This window comes from Microcaecilia unicolor, chromosome 10 (genome assembly GCF_901765095.1).
Source record: "Microcaecilia unicolor chromosome 10, aMicUni1.1, whole genome shotgun sequence".
NCBI classification, from domain to species: domain Eukaryota; kingdom Metazoa; phylum Chordata; class Amphibia; order Gymnophiona; family Siphonopidae; genus Microcaecilia; species Microcaecilia unicolor.
In genome coordinates, this window is record NC_044040.1 from 33,209,482 (window position 1) to 33,230,842 (window position 21,361).

Sequence of the window (21,361 nt, forward strand, 5' to 3'; positions counted from 1 at the left end):
TTTCAATGTGAATTACATTCAGGTACAGTAGATATTTCCCTGTCCCCTGAGGGCTCAACATCTAAGTTTGTACCTGAGGCGGTGAAGCGTTAATTGACTAGGCTAAGATCACAAGGAGCCACAGTGGGATTTGAACTAGTTTTCACTGGTTCTTAGGTCTTTTACTAAGGTGTGCTAGTGGGTTTAGCTCACATTAGAAATCAGCTGGCGCTAAACGCTGAGCCACTACAAATGCTAGTGCACTTTTAGTAAAAGACTCAACTTAGTCTGCTGCTCTGACCACGAGGCTACTCCTCCTATTTATTGCATTAGGGGGTCCTTTTACTAAGGTGCGCTGAAAAATGGCCTGTGCTGTTGTAGGCGCATGTATTGGACATACACAGGTCCATTTTTCAGTGCGCCTGCAAAAAAAGGCCTTTTTTGGCCAAAAATGGGCGTGTAGCAAAATAAAAATTGGTGCACATCCATTTTGGGCTTGAGACCTTATCACCACCCACTGACTTAGCAGTAAGGTCTCACGTGTTAATCGGGAGGTAAATGTCAGAGCGCGTACACTGCCGATTACTGCCCGGTTAGCATCACGTGGTAGAAAAAAATATTTTCTGCTGTGTGTATTGGAAGCGTGTTAAAAATGGAATTACGCCCAGGGTTCATGGTAGTTCCAAACTGATGCGCGTTAGACGCATGTAGGTGCCTACGCGCCTTAGTGAAAGGACCCCTTGGTACTTAATGTGGGTTTTAGTGCTGCTTAGTAGTTAATATGTGATGGAGGTCTGGAGAATGATGGGTGGAGTGGAACGGATAGATGTGAAGCGTCTGTTTGCGCTTTCCAAGGATGCTGGGACTGGGGGGCATGCGATGAAGCTACAGTGTAGTAAAATTAAAACGAATCGGAGAAACTTTTTCTTCACTCAACGTGTAATTAAAATCTGGAATTCGTTGCCAGAGAATGTGGTAAGGGCGGTTAGCTTAGCGGAGTTTAAAAAGGGTTTGGACGACCATAGATCATTATTAAATGGACTTGGGGAAAATCCACTATTTCTGGGATGAGCAGTATAAAATGTTTTGTACTTTTTGGGATCTTGGTATTTGTGACCTGGATTGGTCACTGTTGGAAACAGGATGCTGGGCTTGATGGACCTTTGGTCTTTCCCAGTATGGCAATACTTATGTACTTATGTAAGATACCATTGCTACTTGTTAAATCCCGTGATAAACACCTAATGCTGCATTTTATTTAAATACAGTGAAAGGGGTGGCAAAGGAACAGGGAAGGTCCATAATGTGTATTAACTATAAGTCAGAAATTTTAACCACGGTAACCACTGCTACATGAATGCATTGCAACACATGTTAAAACGTTGCAGTTGCTTTCTCCTACTTGGCAACTACACTGTCTTTCACTGCAAAAAATATAACAGCCGAAGTTTTGCTGCTCACGTTCACTGAATCCTGCCATTAACTTGTGTTAATGGCAAACCTTTACCGTGCTTTAGCATTTAGGCTCCTTATGGAAGTGTAGCTATCTATGAGAGAGTCCAGCTCTAATAGAAATCTCTGTAAAAAATAAATCCTGTGTATGGAAAATGAATCAGTATATTCCACTGCTGAAATGATCTTCATCTGATACATCATCACTGAAAAGATTTCTTGCAGTGATTTTTTTTTTTATTTGGAAGAGTCGGTTCTCTGAAGTATGTGTAGCTGAAAATCTAGTTTCTGGACTGCAAACAGCAATACTCTGTTTTTTACTCTGTTTTGGTGATCTACTATCCTGCTTATAATCGAACGAGAAAAACACCCAAGTTCCGACCTAAATCGGGAGATGGGCGTTTATCTCACAAAAACGAATAACGCGGTATAATCGAAAGCCGACCTTGGACGATTTCAACTGCACTCCGTCGCGGATGCGGACAAAGTTGACGGGGGCGTGTCGAAGGCGTGGTGAAGGCGGAACTGGGGCGTGGTTATCGGGCGATAAGAGATGGGCGCCTTTCGCCGATAATGGAAAAAAAATAGCGAGAATTTAGGGCACTTTTCCTGGACCCTGTTTTTCCACGAATAAGGCCCCAAAAAGTGCCCTAAATGACCAGATGACCACTGGAGGGAATCGGGGATGACCTCCCCTGACTCCCCCAGTGGTCACAAACCCCCTCCCACCACAAAAAATGATGTTTCACAACTTTTTATTTTCACCCTGAAATGTCATACCCACCTCCCTGGCAGCAGTATGCAGGTCACTGGAGCAGTTATTAGGGGGTGCAGTGGACGTCAGACAGGTGGACCCAGGCCCATCCCCCCCCTACCTGTTACAATTGTGCTGCTTAATGCTTAGTCGTCCAACCCCCCCCCCAACCCACTGTACCCACATGTAGGTGCCTCCCTTCACCCCTTAAGGCTATAGTAATGGTGTAGACTTGTGGGCAGTGGGTTTGAGGGGGATTTGGGGGGCTAAACACACAAGGGAAGGGTGCTATGCACCTGGGAGCTCCTTTACCTTTTTTTTTGTTTTTGTAAAAGTGCCCCCTAGGGTGCCCGGTTGGTGTCCTGGCATGTTAGGGGGACCAGTGCACAACGACTCCTGGCCCCTCCCACGAACAAATGCCTTGGATTTATTCGCTTTTGAGCTGGGCGATTTCATTTTCCATTATCGGTGAAAAGCAAAAACGCCCAGCTCACAACTTGGCGAATAAAACATGGACGTCTATTTTTTTCGAAAATACAGTTCGGCCCGCCCCTTCACGGACCCGTTCTCGGAGATAAACGCCCATGGAGATAGGCGTTTCCGTTCAATTATGCCCCTCCATGTCACCCATATTCTTTATGTAATACCAATTGTATCTTTTACTCTGAAATGGCGAATGCCATGACGGAATATTGTAAGCCACATTGAGCCTGCAAATAGGTGGGGAAATATGGGATGCAAATGCAACAAATAAATAAATAAATAGACTTTAAAAATGCACCTTCACTCGGCTGCGATTTTTCGTTATTTATTTATTTATTTATTGCATTTGTATCCCACATTTTTCCACCTCTTTGCAGACTCAATGTGGCTTACAGAGTTATTGTTGTTACACAGAGAATAGTAGAATCGAGAGTTAACAAGTGGATATAAGAAGCAAAAACAAAATTGATAGTAGGTGCAGGTGTCATAAGGTAACGTGGTCGAGATTTGAACAAGCAGATATAAGCGAAACATTTCTGATATTAGGTAATCGTTCATAATGGGTAGGCGGAGATGTCATAGAATATAACGTAATCAAGTTCAATAAACCTCTCTCTGCTCATAAAAGTTGTTTATTTTTCTTGATTTGATAATTTTATTTCCTAGATCTTGGATCAACTTTTGTGGTCGATATAATGTATAATTGTTATGTTTGATTGATATTTGGTATCTTTGTCTAGATCTGGTTTATGTTGTACATGCATAAATGTAAATCTCAATAAAGTATAAATAAAAAAAAATGCACCTTCACCCAGTGCATTTATTCTAACAAAAAAGGTTCCGGTACTCAAACGCCAGGCCACCCTTCAGGGGTGGGGTGATCACTGAGAGACCCACCCCACAATAGCCAGGTCCCCTACAACCAGTCACAGAATCTGACAAGGCAGAATTGCTGTGTAGAGCCGGAGCTCTTTCATTAAAACTTGGCGACCATGGGTCAATTTTAGCAGAAAATGGAAAAGGTGCCGGTACTCAGTACCCCCAAGTACACCCTCAAAAAAAAGCTCTGCCTTCACCTGACTCCCTCAAAAAAAAATCCCTCTCTCCAGTGAGGCTAGCTAAAACTGGGCTACATCTATATTACTTTTATTTAAATTCATTTTGCAGTTGTATAAATAACAACCATTTATTTGGCAGAGGCTGTCACCTTTCAGTGGAATCTTCACTGTATGCTGATCCCATCATATTGTGCTTTGTGATGACTGCAGTTGTGGAGAAGGATACCATTGTGATGTCACAACAACATTATGACATCACCATAAAGTCGAGAAAAAGGAAAAGTTGAACAGTGCTGAAGAAAAAGATTGCTTAAACAGTTATGTTTTAAGTGACAAAACCATCCAGGTTATGATGGGGAAAAGGGCAGGGAGATGGAGTTGATATTATTACTAGAACTGTGGGTATTGTCGTAATTGCTGTTATTATTAATTTACTAGTAAAAAAATTCCGCATTTTTAGGTATAACTTGTCTGGAATGTTTTTACGTTTGGGGAGCGTGCCAGGTGCCCTTGACCTGGATTGGCCACTGTCGGTGACAGGATGCTGGGCTAGATGGACCTTTGGTCTTTCCCAGTATGGCACTACTTATGTACTTATGTACTAAAGCCCCGTTTCTGATGCAAATGAAATGGGGACTAGCAAGGTTTTCTTCAGAGTGTGCATGTGGGAGTGTGTGTGTCCCTGCCCTCTGCCCTCTCTCCCTTCCCCTGTGCTGTCTGTCCCCTCCCCCTCCCCCCTCCGAGTCCAGTCCTTCAGTGTTAAGTTTCCTGCCGTTCTGTGTTACAGAGAGAGTGAGGGCGTCTCTCTCCCCTCCCCCCTCTGAGTCCTTCACTAGAGAGAGCGATTTCGTGCTGTGCTGTTTTCCTTCACTATTTGTGTTACAGAGAGAGCGAGGGTTGGGCAGTCACTCATGGGGAAACTGGATATCTCTGGCGCTTCACACTTCCGGCTGGAGGCTTCATTAGAAGGTTGGTGGTGCCTTTTATATATAGAGATGTATTTTTACTGTAACCTACTTTGGGGTTTTGTGTTAAAATGAGGACAATCGAATGTAAGTTATATAAGTGCTATCCTGTAGTTGCTGGAAAGACATTAGTTGAGCTATATTGTTTATCCACAGCCTTTTTGTATTTTTAGGTAGATGCTGTTGGGCCGTCTTGTTATTTACTGTACCAAGAACATAAGTTCCTCTAACATTATTTAAATAAGAGTACAGCGCAACAGATAGTATTTTTAAAGAATAACTTACAATGTCCGTAAAGACTCCCGGCCTCATTAGATTGATCATCTTGGCCACCTGATAAACATCGATGGAGCCTTCGTTTTCCAGCTGCTGCATGAGTGAAGACAGTGCACAAAATGTCCCTGCTGTCACCCCTCCAACCCTTGGAAGAACAAAAACAGAATGGCATGAGAAAAGGCCTACAGTCCCTGATCAATGTAGATTCCTGCACAGCAAAAACACAGCGGTAAAGAGCCAAGTCTTAAGTATTTTCTGAAACCTCATATAGTTTGACTTCAAACTGAGTTCCCTAGGAAGTGAGTTTTGAATTTACGGGGTGCTACCCTGCAACATAGCTAAACTCCTTCGATGATGGAAACTGAAACCCAGGGGTTTCCAAACTCTGTTCTTGAGGGCTACAATCCTTTTAGATTTTCAAGACTTCCACAATGAATATGCAAGAAATGTATTTGCATATCATGGAGGACCAGGGTGGGGATCCTTTCTGTAACTGATTTTCATACTGAGATCTTAAAGAGAATATCTCAGTACATAAATCCCCAACTAAGAGGCCCAACACAATTCGGAAGACTAATATATGATGCTTAAACAACATTTTGTATTCAACTGGCAATCAGTATAGTTCCATGGGACAGGGCTACTCCGTTACCTGCCATCAGTAATAAGCTTTACTGATGTATTTTTTATCAACTGCAATTGAGCCAAAGCTTAGCGAAGCAGGCCAAAATTAACAATATTGCAATAATTGATATGGCAGTTGGATTTACAGGTTATCGACAAACAATATGCTTGAGACAGATTTGCATAGGATGGAGGTAGCGCATGCAGATTTATCTCCTATGCATTTATTGTGGATATCCTGACTGGCTGGGTTGAGAAACAATGTGATATGGGACAGGACTGTCAACTTATAAATTTCTTTAAGCCAAAATGTAGACCATATTTGCATAAAAGCCTCAGACTGCAAAAGTCATTTCTAATCACTGCAGCCTGCTGATAGATACCTCCATGACTGCAAACTTTTAAGGACCAAGCAAGAGTGCCAAAAACTGTGTGAGGACCTGGATTAAAGAGAGGGAATGAGGTAGGGATACATTCCTGCCCTTCTTATCCGTGTTTGATTGTAAAGATCTGCATTACTTCATTATTATTTTAAAATGGCGTACCAAGGGGGAGCGGTCCGCCCCGGGTGCACGCCGCTGGGGGGGGGGGGGGGGGTGCCACACGCCTCTTGGCCGAGTCCACTCGTTCCCTCCCTGCTACTCCCTCTGCGCGGAACAGGTTACTTCCTGTTCTGGGGCAGAGGGAGCAGCAGGGAACGAGCGCACTCGGAGCCGACAGGCGCGCGGCACCCCCCCCCCCCAGCAGGTAAAAATGAACCCGGGGGGGGGTCGCGCTACACCCGGGGGGGGGGGTAATTTCACCGTGGGGGGGGGGGGGGTCGCGCTGCACCCGGGGGGGGGGGGCACATTGGCGATCTGCCCCGGGTGTCAGCCAGCCTAGGAACTTCACTGTTGCACAACTGTATCTCAAAACAGCAGTTGGTATTTTATTTTTTGTCCACAGGCCTATGGAATAACCTCCCGTCTTTAGCAGATGATCTTTTAGTTAAAAAAAACCCATCTTTCAACTGAGGGGACAGAAAAGGATCTGGCAGCTGGAGGCTGTCCGGTCCCACCAGTACCACACTTTTCCACTGAAAACAAAAGAGGGGTGAAGGACCCCTACACTGTTGGTTCTCCTGATACCACATGGATGAGACTCTCCAAGAAAAAGGCAACGCTTAAAGTCATAATTACAGAATGTTTTGGGGAAAAAAAAGGTAAAAATACATACTCATCGTGAACAATCATTGGCCCATCTCTGTTGATTGCTTCTTCCTGGATGACGCTTATAAGTTCGAATGTTTTACTGATAGGGCTATCCGGATTTGGCCATTTCGGACACTGAAAATGCCTTACTTCAAGCACATAGTCATCCTATAAGAACAAAATAAGGGACAGTGGGCAACTTTAGATGAATCACCATGGATTTCAGTTAATGCCCCTTTCTTCCCCACAGACATTGTCTGGAGAAAAGGGAGCCTTGGAAAACCAGGTCCTCTCTTCACTGCTAGAGCAAGAAGAAACTGGATTTGTCAGGAGTACATGTCATGAACCAGTGATGTACCAGACATCCAGTTTTGGGTGGACTTGATCCCAAAGTGGGTGGGCACAAAGTTTTCTCTCCATCCCCACTTTCCCCCCTCACTTTTCTCTCCCTGCCCCCGCCAATACATCCCCCCTAAACTGAAAATATAAATACCTGAGCTGGTGAAGAATCCAAGGCCCGCCTGCTGAAGACCTCCTCTTCCGGTGCCAGAACTCCTTCCAAGCTGAGCACTTATGGGGGCTTGGTGTCGGTGTCGGATCGGGGACACTGCTGCTGCTGCTGCCTGGAAGGAGTTCTGGCTGCCGGAGGAGGAGGTCTTCAGCTGGCAGGCCTTGGAGATCCCTACCAGCCACAGCTAAGGTGTGCCCATTTTGGGTAGGGTTAAGCCCAAAGTGGTTAGTCCCCGGCCAATCTGGCTCAGCCGTGGCTACCCTACTGCAGGGGCGTATCTGAGGTTCGGCGGTAGGGGGGGCAGGGGCTAGATGAGGGGGCACATTATAACCCCCCCGGCCGCCGTTAACCCTCCCCCACCGCCGTTAACCCTCCCTGCTGCGACGACAAACTCCGTCCAACTGGAAGGATGCATTGCAGGTTTAACAGCACGAGGATGAAGAAGTTAAAGACCTCGGCTGGGCTGGCGGGGGTTGGGGTCCCCCGCCAGCTGAAGTAATATTTTTAAAAAACGGCAGGAGCGGACCTCGGGGGTAGGTGACTGCGGTAGGCGAGGAAAGGGTTGGTGGTAGGCGGGGGAGGGTTAACGGCGGTAGGGGGTCCAGGGCAAAATCTGCGGGGGCCCAGGCCCCTGTGGCCCCACGCAGATACGCCCCTGCCCTACTGAGATATACTAAAGGTCCACTATCAGTTTGTGTCTATGGGAAAAACGTTTAGTATACTTGGCCCTATAAGTTTCATATCTAACGCATGAGCTGCACAATTAATATTTCTCCTGGTAAATACTGTGAGTTCAGGATTCAAAATGACTTAAGCAGTTAACCATGCACTAAGGGGCAAGTTCATAAGTGACTGCCACAATTTAGGTGCCATAGTTCTACAGACAGGTCTATGGCTGGCATGAATGTTAAGTGACATGGAAGCTTATTTTCAAAGCACTTTGGGAGGCTAAGTTCCATAGGTTTCTATGGAACTTTGGGAGGCTAAGTGCTTTGAAAATGAGCTTGTAAATGTGTCAGATACTCTCTCGCCTGCTCTCAATAAGCACAGAAATTTCATTCAGAAGCTTTAAATACGCAGTAAAAACCTGGCTCTTTCAATAGGGAAGTTTACCGCTGATCTGCCGCTAGCCTGCTCTCCTCTCCTCTGGCTCACCCTTTCTCATTCCATTGCTCTCCCCTCCCCTCTCCCACTTTTTCCTTTTCGTTTTTCTTATCCCTTACTGGATCTGTGTGTTCCTCGACTAAACATAGACTCTTTTTTGACCAAGATTTTGTAGTTTCTTTCTCAAAAAAAAAAAAAAATCTTTTTTGTTGGTTTTAGAGTGTAAATCGCCTAGCTCTGCCAGTTAGTCAAGATGTTACAGCAAGTCTCCATAAACTACACTATTCAGAAAGTGAGTACCCTGCCTACACCTCTCTGATAATTATGTGCTATGGTAGTTTAGTGTGTATTTATAGCATGGTGTTTAATTTAATTTTATTTCTTACATACTACTTGCATGCCTTAGAGCTACTGAAGTTGGGTACATCTAGGTATTTGACCCTGATGGGCTCACAATCTGAGTTTTTACTGGAGGCAGTGGGAGGGAGCTGCAGAGGGATTTGAACCCATCTCCCTTGCATGTCAAGCCCAATGCTCAAAACATTAGGCTACTCCTCCACTTTGTTACCATGTATTCATGTAAGTGAACACTTACCCACAGTATGCTATAAATTTATGTGCGTAATCGGTCTGTAAATTTAAGAACTCTGTTACACAACGAGGGGCTAAGAGTGGAATTCTATAAATGAGCATCTCAAAGCAGGCACATAAATGCCAGAAATAGATGTGTACCTCAGGGGTGTAGCCAGACTTCAGCGGGAGGGGGGTCCAGAGCCCGAGGTGAGGGGGCACATTTTAGCCCTCCCCGGCGCTGCCGACCCCCCCCCCCCCGCCATTTTCACCCCCCCCCCACTGCCACCACTACCTTTGACCCCCCCCCGTGCCAACCATTTCGACCCCCTCTTCCTGCTGCTGCCAACCCTTCCCCGCCGCTGCCGTCGGGTACCTTTGCTGGCAGGGGTCCCCAACCCCCGCCAGCCGAAGTCCTCTTCTCTGGCGCGGCTGAGTTGCTGATCTGCAAGGGTAGGCTTCTGTTTCTGTGAGTCTGACATCCTGCTATGGTTTTTGCTGTTGTAGAAAAGTGGGAACAAAGAACAAGATGGATTCCAGAGACTGGAGCACACAATATCTTGGTAAAAACAAAGTTTAATGAGAAATCAAAAATGACTCGACACAATGCCATGTTTCGGCCAGAGGGCCTGCATCAGGAGTCTGTGTGCAAGTACAGATTAAAAAACATCACAGAAGAAAGTCATAAGATCCAAAACAGGATCCGAGATGGTCTTTAAAAAGACCATTTGATGTAAACGCTGTTAGAAAGTAAGGCAAAAAAAATGTGCTCCAGTCTCTGCAATCCATGGTTCTTTGTTCCCACTTTTCTTCTCTTGCTGAGTTACTCTGTGAGACCTTTTGAGTTCTCCACAAACGAGGATTCTCTTTGGACTTTTGCTGTTGTGCAACAACACCTTTTACTAGAGGTTACATTTTAAGACAGTAGTTCAGTTGCCATCAAGCATGCATTGTCTTGAATCAGAATGTAATTTTTCTCTATTTTATGGTTTTTTTTTAATTTTAAGCAATTTTTACCTTGGGTAAAAGAATATCTAAATTACTGTAGGCTACTGGATAGTTGTAATATTGTCTTTAGTAGTGTACCTTTAATTTATTGATTTTTATTTTATATTTTTATTGAAACATTTACCCAACCGTAAGAACGTCTTCTAAAGTAAAAGAAGCTATATAAAATGGAACCATATAGTTCTGGTCAACAAATATGACATATATCATTAATCTAATTTACACTCATTCCCCCGGATTCTATATATGGCACTTAAAATTGTGCATGCAAATTTGGGAGTGCACCCAATTTGCGTGCACAATTTAATTGAGTAACAAGTCAATTAGCTCCAATAATTGGGCGCTAATAATCAATTATTGTCGTTAATTGGCAACAATTTGGATTTACACACACATCTTGCTAAGCACTGTTCTATAATGATACACACATAAATCTTTTAGCATGCAACTGAAAAGGGAGGGTGGCCACGGGAGGAGCATAGGCAGGTCCAGGGCATTCACTAAAGATGCGCGTACTATTATAGAATTTAGGGGATCCGCACCTAATTTGTGCGTGAGGACTTATACCAGGTTCCACTTGGTGTAAGTTCTTGAACCCAAAGTTGGGCGCAGATCCTGGTGCTGTGCTTTATTCTATAAATGGTGCCCAACTCATTTCTAGAACAGCACTCAGCGCTCATTTTTTTCGATACCAAAATTTGGATGCCATTTACAGAATCTGGGCTATTGTGGATTTGGTCCGATAGGAAATGTGAAATATTAGGATTCAGGCACTAGAATCATTGGGAGTTTGTTACCTGTGTAGCCTCTAAAATAAAGTCTTGTATGATAAGCCTTTCCTCGTTTAAGAGACACATGTGGTCTTCACCTATCATGGTGACTGTGAAGGTCTCACAGTTTATTGGTTCATCTTTGTTCGGCCAGTAAACAAACTCATCTTCCGCCTGTAAGGAAAAGTTGCCGTTAATTTTCTCTGCATCCGTGATGTGTAGTTTTCTCACAAGCAGAAATACACTTGCAAATAAGTTCACTGTTTTGGACTAGGCATTTGTTTTATTGAGTTTTGCTCTAGTTTTCATAGATTGCAAGTCTATTTTTTTTACAATCCTATACAATTTCCTATTCTTCTTTGGCATCGTGGCATACAAGTCACTTCATGTCACTGAACAAAAACACACAACCTATTATGACCAAATCTTACCATGATTTGGTTATCGGGAAGCATAACTATGAGTTGGGCATTGTGGTCCCATATCATTCTCCAGAAATCCTTGATAGTATGCAGCAAAGGATGCTGGGTAATTATATATTCACTACTTTGATGGTATCCCTGCAAAAGAAAATCAAGCATGACTTTTTCAGTAGGAAGCAACTTTGCTTATAAATGACAATTTGGGAACGTCTGTTTGGGGGTCTCGGTCTAGTTGTTCAAGAACAAATGTTCACCTTGCTGATTTTATAATAGTGCAGAAAAAGACCGTTAGACAGTTTGCTGGCACAGTTTTGAAGTAACAGATTTTCTGCCTAAGGTATTGATTTCCTCCAGATTCTGGCATTGCTCTGGTTGAATCTGTATTTGGAAATGTTAGTCTTCCTCCCCCCACCATTATAGATCAATAGAATGCTACAGTTATGAATGGACAGTGGATTTAGCATCTGGTTATCCAACTTACCATGATATAGGAGGCATTTATATAGTCACTGCCTTCACCAGCCAAGGAAGAAAGTCCTACTCGGGATCTTTCCACTGGAAGAAAGAATGTTCATTGATGAATTAACACCGTTGTTCTGATATCATATTTATTCTTAATTTTAAAGATTCAAATGCATTAATCATATATGTCAAGGACTGTACACAATTGCAATGATGCTCTGGAAAAAAATATCTAAAACAGATCACACTGCAGCTGGAAATCTAGCACGTGAGATCTAGATTGTGAGATTGTACTGCAGCTGGAGATTTAGCATGGGGATCTAGAATGGGGAGATCATACTGTAGCTGGGGATGTAGCATGGCAGATGTAGAATGGGAGATCATACTGCAACGAGATCTAGAACAGGAAATCTAGAACAGGACTTTATACTGCAGCTGGAGATCTAGCATGTGAGATCTAGAATGGGAGATTGTACTGCAGTTAGAGATTTAGCATGGGGATCTAGAATGGGAGATCATACTACAACTGGAGATCTAGAACAGGAAATCTAGAACAGGACTATACTGCAGCTGGAGATCTAGCATGTGAGATCTAGAACAGGAGATCGTACTATAGCTGGAGATCTAGCATGGGGATCTAGAATGGGGAGATCATACTGTAGCTGGGGATGTAGCATGGCAGATCTAGAATGGGAGATCATACTGCGACTGGAGATCTAGAACAGGAAATCTAGAATGGAGAATCAATCTGTAGCTAAAGATCTAGCATGGGAGATCATACTAAGTTGTACATATTTGTAACCATCTATCTTCTATGCACCGAACACAACTTTAACCATTTTCAATAATACTGGAATCTATCCAATAAAACTCAAACCACAAAAATTTACTTTGTAAGTCAGAAAAAATTTAACAAGCACACTTCAATGCCCTGTCATGGTTTCTGCTAAGAGTTTTAGCAAATGCGAGTTATATTTTTGCAAGACTAGTGTGACCACTAGTATGAATGTTCTGCCATGCACACTAGCTACCTGCTGAAAAAAATCTCTCAAGTTAACTATCCTTTTCACTTTGGGATGGTTATTTCAGGGATTCCCTCCTTTCCCAAAACTACAACAGAGAGAGTCCTTTTATAAAAATTTTCAGCTTTTAAAGGTGTACGTTGACACAGTTGCTATTTGGAATAGACTTCCTACACATATTCAGTTTAAATTATATACAACTGTGAAAGAAGTTAAAAACTTGTTTGATAAATTTTAGAGTATTCATACTTTTTTTTAACTGATGACTAATATATTCATGCGTTTTTGTGATGACTGATGTAATTCCTCATGTTATCTATGAGCTTTTTACGATGTAAACCGCCTTGAACTTTTTGCAGTGTACAAGTCTTGGATTAGATTAGATCAATTCTGCTCACTGAGCATCAATTCTACAACATCTATGCCATTATAGACTACTAGTGTAATTTGGGACTAGCATACCTAAAGTAGATGTGATGATTTATGATACAAATGGATGCACCTAAGTGAACATAACATAAGAGTAGCCATACTGGGTCAGACCAATGGTCCATCTAGCCCAGTATCCTGTTTTCCAAACAGTGGCCAAGCCAGATTACAAGTACCTGGCAGAACCCAAATCGTGGCAATCCTCCATACTACAAATTCCAGGGCAAACAGTTGCTTCCCATGTCTGTCTCAATAGCAGACATGGACTTTTCCTCCAGGAATTTGTCCAACCCTTTTTAAAACCAAGATATGCTAACCGCTGTTACCACATCCTCCGGCAAGGAGTTCCAGAGCTTAACTATTCGTTGAGTGAAAAAAATATTTCCTCCTATTTTTAAAAAAATTATTTCCATGAAACTCCCTCGAGTGTCCCCTAGTCTTTGCACTTTTGGAACGAGTACAAAATTGATCTATTCATTCTACACCACTCAGGGTTTTGTAGACCTCAATCATATCTCCTCTCATCCGTCTCTTTTCCAAGCTGAAGAGCCCTAAACTCTTTAGCCTTTCCTCATACGAGAGAAGGTCCATCCCCTTTATCATTTTGGTCGCTGTTCTTTGGACCTTTTCTAATTCTGTTATATCTTTTTCGAGATACAGTGACCAGAACTGAACGCAATACTCAAGGTACGGGTGTTCCATGAAATGCGTGTAACCGATAGTGTTCTATAAGTTATGCACACAAGGCACATGTAACTACATGCACCCGGTCACAGAATTGCCCTTCAAATACCTCATCGGAGACAACTATTAAATGTTCAGGTTCTAGAAGCTTCTGCAAAACAGGAGATATGGAGAGTACATCATGCTATATCCTACCTGACCAGCCGTCTCATTTGCATATCACACCAGGGGCGTAGCCAGTCTTCGGCGGGAGGTGGGTCCAGAGCCTGAGGTTAGGGGGCACATTTTAGCCCCCCCCCCCGCACCGCCGACCCCCCACCATTGCTGGACCCCCCGCCACCAACTTTGACCCCCCCCGCCACCAACTTTGACCCCCCCCCTGCCGACGACCCTCTTGACCCCCCTCCCGCCGCCAACCCGCCGTTGCCTACCTTTGCTGGCGGGGGACCCCAACCCCCGCCAGCCGAGGTCCTCTGCTTCCCAATCCCACGCAAGGCTTCGTTCTGTTTCTGTGAGTCTGACGTTGTACGTGCAGGACGTCAGACTAGAACGAAGCCATGCACGGGATTGGGAAGCAGAGGACCTCGGCTGGCAGGGGTTGGGGTCCCCCGCCAGCAAAGGTAGGTGATGGCGGGTTGGCGGTGGGAGGGGGGGTCGAGAGGGTCATCGGCAGGGGGTCCAGGGGCAAATCCATGGGAGCCCAGGCCCCCGTGGCCCCATACTGGCTACGCCGCTGTATCACACTGCTTCATTTACATTTAGGGCCCTGTTTACTAAGGTGCGCTAGTGTTTTTAGCATGCACTAAAAATTAGTGCACACTATCTGTGTAGATGCCCATAATAGTGTGCACTAAAAACACTAGGGTGCCTCTAGCACAGCTTAATAAACAGGGCACTTAGAGATTTTAGCATCTGCACATTAGAGTTGATGAATGAACACCTAAGCTATAAATTAAAATCTAGCTTCATCACCCTTAACATGCACATTATGATCAGTACTATTTTACAAAACTATTTTTATATAGATGGAAAATGGAAGGAAAGTTCTGGAAAGTAAGATCTAGAGGAGGATAAAAATTATGCAGAAAGCTCATTTGTTTTTCGCTATTGCTGTCTCTCAGACAGGAAAAATGATACCTTGTACCAAAACATGCATTCTATAGTTTTCTATTTTTATTCTTTTCTTAAGACTACGGAAGGTCAATGATCATCTTACCAGGAATGATGGCCGAGGTTCTGTTCTTTTCCCTGTTATGCAGCTTCAGTGCAGTTGAATAATCACACTGAAGTACGTTGGCCTGGCTTAACAGCTGAAACAGTGAAACAGAGCAAGTAGAGACCACGTTTGTCCTCAGATGAACATATCAGTTATTTAAAGTAACAAGATGTTATTTCACTTATGTGTTCAGTATCATTGTTCTGAAAATAGAACCCCCTCCCCCTTGTAGCCCTTTTCATTCTATTAGGGTGCAGTGTGTATACGTCTACTCATCTCTCTCTGCAAAGCTCTTCGGCAGTCGCAGAAATGGCAGTGACCCAAGTACTTCTCTTTGAGGATTGTCTCAGAGCTTAGAATCTCTGATCCACAAATTTAGAGGCACAAAAGGTATTCATAAACCCAATGAAAGTCACCTGTTTTCATTCTACATACGTACATAAGTATTGCCATACTGGGAAAGACCAAAGGTCCATCAAGCCCAGCATCCTGTTTCCAACAGTGGCCAATCCAGGTCACAAATACCTGGCAAGATCCCCCAAAAGTACAAAACATTTTACGCTGCTTATCCTAGAAATAGTGGATTTTTCCCCAAGTCCAATTTAATAATGGTCTATGGACTTTTCCTTTAGGAAGTCTTGCAAACCTTTTTTTTAAACTCTGCTAAGCTAACCTCCACATTCTCTGGCAACGAATTCCAGAGTTTAATTACACTTATTGCCAATTTTTACACTTATACCATTATTATTTACTCTTACTGCTGCTATTTGCACTTATACCACTATTATTTAAACATTTTCTCTGATTTGTTTTAAATTTACTACTTTGTAGTTTCATCGCATGCCCCCCAGTTCCAGTATTTTTGAAAAGCGTAAACAGATGCTTCACGTCTACCCGTTCCACTCCACTCATTGTTTTATAGACCTACTACTACTACTTAACATTTCTAGAGCGCTACTAGGGTTACGCAGCTCTGTACAGTTTAACAAAGAAGGACAGTCCCTGCTCAACGGAGCTTACAATCTAAAGGACGAAAAGTCAAGTTGGGGCAGTCTAGATTTCCTGCATAGAGGTATAGTGGTTAGGTGCCGAAGGCGACATTGAAGAGGTGGGCTTTGAGCAAGGATTTGAAGATGGGCAGGGAGTTTATTCCAAGCGTGGGGGTGAGGCGAGGCAGAAAGGGCGGAGCCTGGAGTTGGCGGTGGTGGAGAAGGGTACTGAAAGGAATGATTTGTCTTGAGAGCGGAGGTTACGGGTAGGAACCTAAGGGGAGATGAGGGTAGAGAGGTAAGGAGGGGCTGCAGATTGAGTGCATTTGTAGGTTAGTAGGAGAGTGGAGGAGTGGCCTAGTGGTTAGGGTGGTGGACTTTGGTCCTGGGGAACTGAGGAACTGAGTTCGATTCCCAGCACAGGCAGCTCCTTGTGACTCTGGGCAAGTCACTTAACCCTCCATTGCCTCATGTAAGCCACATTGAGCCTGCCATGAGTGGGAAAGCGTGGGGTACAAATGTAACAAAAAATAAGACCTCTATCATATCTCCCCTCAGCTGTCTTGTCTGATCCTTCTCTAGTTGTTTGCCCCTCTTTTTTAATGAATTGTAGTCTACCTGGGGGTTGCAACATGCAAGGTTCCATCTGCAAGGTTCTAGGCCCTCTTGTGTGGCACACCCTGGCAGTCTATATGAGGGAACACACTCCAATGATATGAATTCATCTTGAAAGCAACCTTTTTTTTTCCTAATTGTGTGTTCCTTTTTGCTGAATTTCTCAGTCTTTAAAAATATATTAGAGAATATACTGGAGTGCCAAGAATATGGATCTAATTATGCTGTCTGTCCAAGGTCACAGTCACACTAGCATTGTTGTGTTGCTGTAGTAATGGTCTGAATGATTCTAGCTACAGACAATAAACTAGAATACAATACCTTTCACCTGTGTATAAGATTAATGTTCACTAAAAGGTTTTACAAATTGGAAGACATGGAGTGTCAGTTTAGAACCAACTGCATAAATGGATGCAATGGTATAAGTGTCAATAGTGGCAACAAGTGTAAATAATAGTGGTATAAGTGCAAATAGCAGCAATAAGAATAAATAATAGTGATATAAGTGTAAAAATTGGCAATATATGTAAATAATAGTTGGTATAAGTGCAAATAGCAGCAGTAAGAGTAAATAATAATGGTAAAAGTGTAAAAATTGGCAATAAGTGTAAATAATAGTATTAATAAGTGCAAATAGTGGCAAAAAGAGTAAATAATAGTGGTATAAGTGTAAATAGTGGTGATGTGAGTAAATAATAGTGGTATAAGTACAAATAGTGGCAATAAATGTTAATAATAGTGATATAAGTGCAAATAGTAGCAATATATGTAAATAACAGTGGTATAAGCACAAATAGTAGCAATTTTTTAAATTGCTGCTTACAGGTGGTGGTAGCAGCATAAATATTTACCCTTGCAGCATAAATATAAGAGAGAGCTGAAGACTTTGCTTTTTGTGCAAGCATACGGATCGAAGTGAGATTTGCCGGGTTAGGCATATTTGTCTAGTGTAAACTGTTGTATAATATTATGCCTTGTAATGTAATTAATAACATGGAAAGCTAAGTAATTTTAATATGAAGGCAGCAGGATATCTAATTCTTAATACTGCGGTATGTTTTAAATTTATGTTTTAACATTGTTTCTTATTATGGTCTTAAATAACTAATATGGATGTATTGTTGTCAGCCGCCAAGAATTTAAAGACTGTGAGGGTTAGAACGTGCTGTAAATAAATAAATAAATCTATGTCTGCTGGGAAGTACACATATACTTTACATTTTGCAAAGTGAATGTGAAATCTTAAACTTGAATTACATTCAAGGTATGTTCCCTGGTTCATAAAATCATCCACGGAAATGCCCCAGCCTACATATCAGATCTGGTAGACCTACCACCCAGGAACGCCAAAAGGTCATCCCGCACATTCCTAAATCTTCACTTCCCCAGTTGTAAAGGCCTAAAATACAAACTAATGCATGCGTCAAACTTCTCTTACCCGAGTACACAGTTATGGAACACACTACCGAGCAACTTAAAAACTACTTATGAATTAACTAAATTCCGCAAATCCCCGAAGACCTACCTATTCAACAAGGCATACCAATAAGATCAGCAATTATCAAGGTAATACATCGCAACCTTACCTATCATCAGTAATGCTCTCTGCCTATACTCGCTTGTTTAATCCTCGAACACGTTATTTTCTACTGCATCTCCACCTTATCATCATTTACCTACTATCAGCTATGCTTTTGCCTATATCTGCTGGTATGAATTTCGAATACGTTATTTTCTATGGCACCTCCACCTGTACCTATTATCAGTATTATTTTCTACTCATATCCACTTGTTAAACTTCGATTATGATACTCTTTATGTAACAATAATTGTCTTCTCTTAACCTACCACCTACTACTAATAATTCACTGTAAGCCACATTGAGTCTGCAAATATGTGGAAAATGTGGGATACAAATGCAATAAATAAATAAATAAACTCTGCTTCAAGGGACTGCTGCCGACACATTCTTTTTAGCTCCTCCCTTTGGAAATGGTTTTTTTCCACTTATAGAACCTGGTTCTACACGCGGACAACTTTTCTGCAATGATCTCCTTTGTTTACAAGCAGACACAGCTCATTTTGATCCCGTGGCAGCTTACCTTAAATTGCTTTTCCAGCCTTGTCCTCCCTGAAGGTCCAGGAGTTAGAAGTGTATTGACATAGGCGTGTATGTGACTGTCAGGCAGCTCTGTTTCTTTGCTGAGTATTGCCTCAACCAATGCATCATGAATAAAGATGTACTGCTCCTGAAAAAGTGTTAATAGGATGCAATCATGAGATTTTGTATTTTCAGGTTGCTTTTTTCAGTTATAGCTCAAGGTATAATTTCAAGCAGGGCCGCCGAGAGACTGGGCCGGGCCCGGGACAAGGCCGCCCCCGGGCCCCCGTCCCCTGGGCCCCGCCCCCACTGCCACCCCCCAGGTTGTTGTCACCCCCCCCTGAGGGGGGCCCGGCGCCACAGTCCCACCCGCCTCCGCCACCGGGCCCCTTCCACCCAAACTCCCGCCAGCAGAAGTGCTGTCTTCTGACTCCAGCGTACGTGGCCCACACAGACGCGCTCCTCTCAGCTGATCTTCGCTGTACTCTCAGGGCTTCTGTGCATCTGACGTCCTGCATGTCAGACCCACAGATGCACAGAAGCCCTGCAGAGTACAGCGAAGATCAGCTGAGAGGAGCGCGTCTGTGTGGGCCGCGCACGCCGGAGTCAGAACAGAAGACAGCACTTCTGCTGGCGAGGGTTCGGGTGGAAGGGGCCCAGTGGCGGTGGCAGGTGGGACTGCGGCGCCGGGCCCCCTTGGAGGCCCGGGCCCTGGGAATTTTGTCCCCCCTGTCCCCCCCTCTTGGCGGCCCTGATTTCAAGTACAATAAATCCTTGTTCTCAGACAGCTTACAGTTGAAATCGGTGACTGAGGCAATGGGAGATAAAAAGGGAAATTCTTAGTGACACAGGGACTGACTGCTCACTTTTGCTCTTGAGACAGATTATAACCTAATATTACGTTTATATTTTTGACATAGGAATGAGCAGTTCCTGGGATCAAGTATTTGAATTTTTCTAAAAATGATGCAAAAAAGGAGGCAGGAGTTTCTGGTGTATAGGAGCATCATTTCTGTTGAAACTTTCTTGCAATTATTTAAGGGTAAAACTTATTTATTTTTTTATCTTAAGCAACTTTTGTAATTTTTGAGGGCTAGGGAGGGAATTAAAATTACTGGGATAACTGAAAAGTTATTTCGCTGTTTAGTTGGCTATAGGAATGCTTGCTGGGGATCTCTCACTTGGTTAAATATATTTATTTTTTCCTTTTCTTGACCCTGTTTATTGTGAACGAACAATTTGTAATTTGTGTGGTTGGTCTATATTGGTTATTGTTTTAATTTATGTTTTTCTTTAATCTTGAATCATGATTAATGTTATCTTATGATTTAAAAAATGTGCTAAATAATCCTTTTTAAAGGATAATTCTATAACTGGGCACCTGTGAGTTATGTGCTCCTGCCTCCACCAAAACAGGAAGTTAAGGGACTGGGAGCTAGTAGGCCTTGAGCATGTGTAGATTCTGAAGACCTCCACACCAGCACCAGCTGACCGCACTGCTGTCGGTGACAGCTGGGAGAGTTAATGTACCACCCTGGACTTGTGATCCAGGAATGCCGCTGAGTGAGGGACTCACTTCTCATAGCCACGGGATGAAGATAAGGCCAAAAATGTTGGACACCACAGGGAGGGGAGGAAGGGAGAAATGCAGATCACCATAGGGGAGGTGAGAAGGAGAAAAACACTTGAATATAAACCCCCCAGTTTATATTCAATATAACAGTTTTTCCCCTTTTTTTGGGGGGGGACTGTTATCTCAGTTTATATTCAAATAGGTTTATATTTGAGTACATATGGTAACATATACATAATTATCAGTACCTAGGTTATAGAATTTAGAGAAAACCAGTATTATACCAACGCACACATTTAAATGTTAATAGCTTCCATAATTCTCTATTTTAACACTTCTATTCTTACCTCTGTTTGTACCAAGTAGTTTCTTTGTGTACGAATGTGTTTTAAGAAGCCAAATACGTTGACAGTTCCTTCATGTCGAATTTGTTGCAACATGCTGTCTAGAACAATGTAAGTACCTGTTCTTCCAACACCAGCACTGCCAAAGAGAAAAGGTATAAAAACATGAGATACACTGAATCCACAGCTCTGAACTTGGCACTTCACAGCTGGGAGAGAGTGATATGGGTTGGGATTGTGAATTTCAGGAGGTTCAGACAAGGTTCCATTAAAAGAACCTCCACAATCGTCCACTGTTTCCCATACTTCTTAGAAAATACCGAATGCACCTTTATACATGTTAAGAGAGTAATTTACCATATGTGTAACTGGAAAGCTATAAAGTAAGGATAACCAAGGAGCCCCATAATGAATATGCATGAGATAAATTTGCATATATTGGACAGTCTATAATAGCAATCTTGTCCCGTGCATATTCATTGTCAGTTTTCAGAAATGCTCACTGATTTTGGAGTCCCCAAGACAGGCTTGTGAAGTCCTAATTTTATATAATAAAACTCACCCTCAACGTTCTGAGGACACTGACGTCACTTCCATCATCAAAACGGGTTCGAAGGGTTCGTGGTGGTGAAGCCACCGAAATCGCCGTCTCGGGGCCCCGCCCTCGCGTCAAACGTGATGACGTCGAGGGCGGAGCAATGGCGTCACACACCGAGGGCGGAGCAATGGCGTACGCTGCGTTCAGGAGGTGCGGAGCAAT

The 21,361-nt window shown here is 43.1% G+C and overlaps 1 protein-coding gene across 1 annotated transcript in view; it reads right to left on the minus strand.

Moving 5' to 3' along the window:
* Window positions 1-21,361, minus strand: part of PTPRZ1 (protein tyrosine phosphatase receptor type Z1) — a 237,093-nt gene that overhangs the window by 3,770 nt on the left and 211,962 nt on the right. The window contains 8 exon segments of the mRNA XM_030217112.1: window positions 4,977-5,112; window positions 6,807-6,949; window positions 10,772-10,918; window positions 11,176-11,304; window positions 11,648-11,721; window positions 14,980-15,073; window positions 18,686-18,832; window positions 20,605-20,740. Of these exon segments, the coding sequence (XP_030072972.1) occupies window positions 4,977-5,112; window positions 6,807-6,949; window positions 10,772-10,918; window positions 11,176-11,304; window positions 11,648-11,721; window positions 14,980-15,073; window positions 18,686-18,832; window positions 20,605-20,740 (1,006 nt within the window).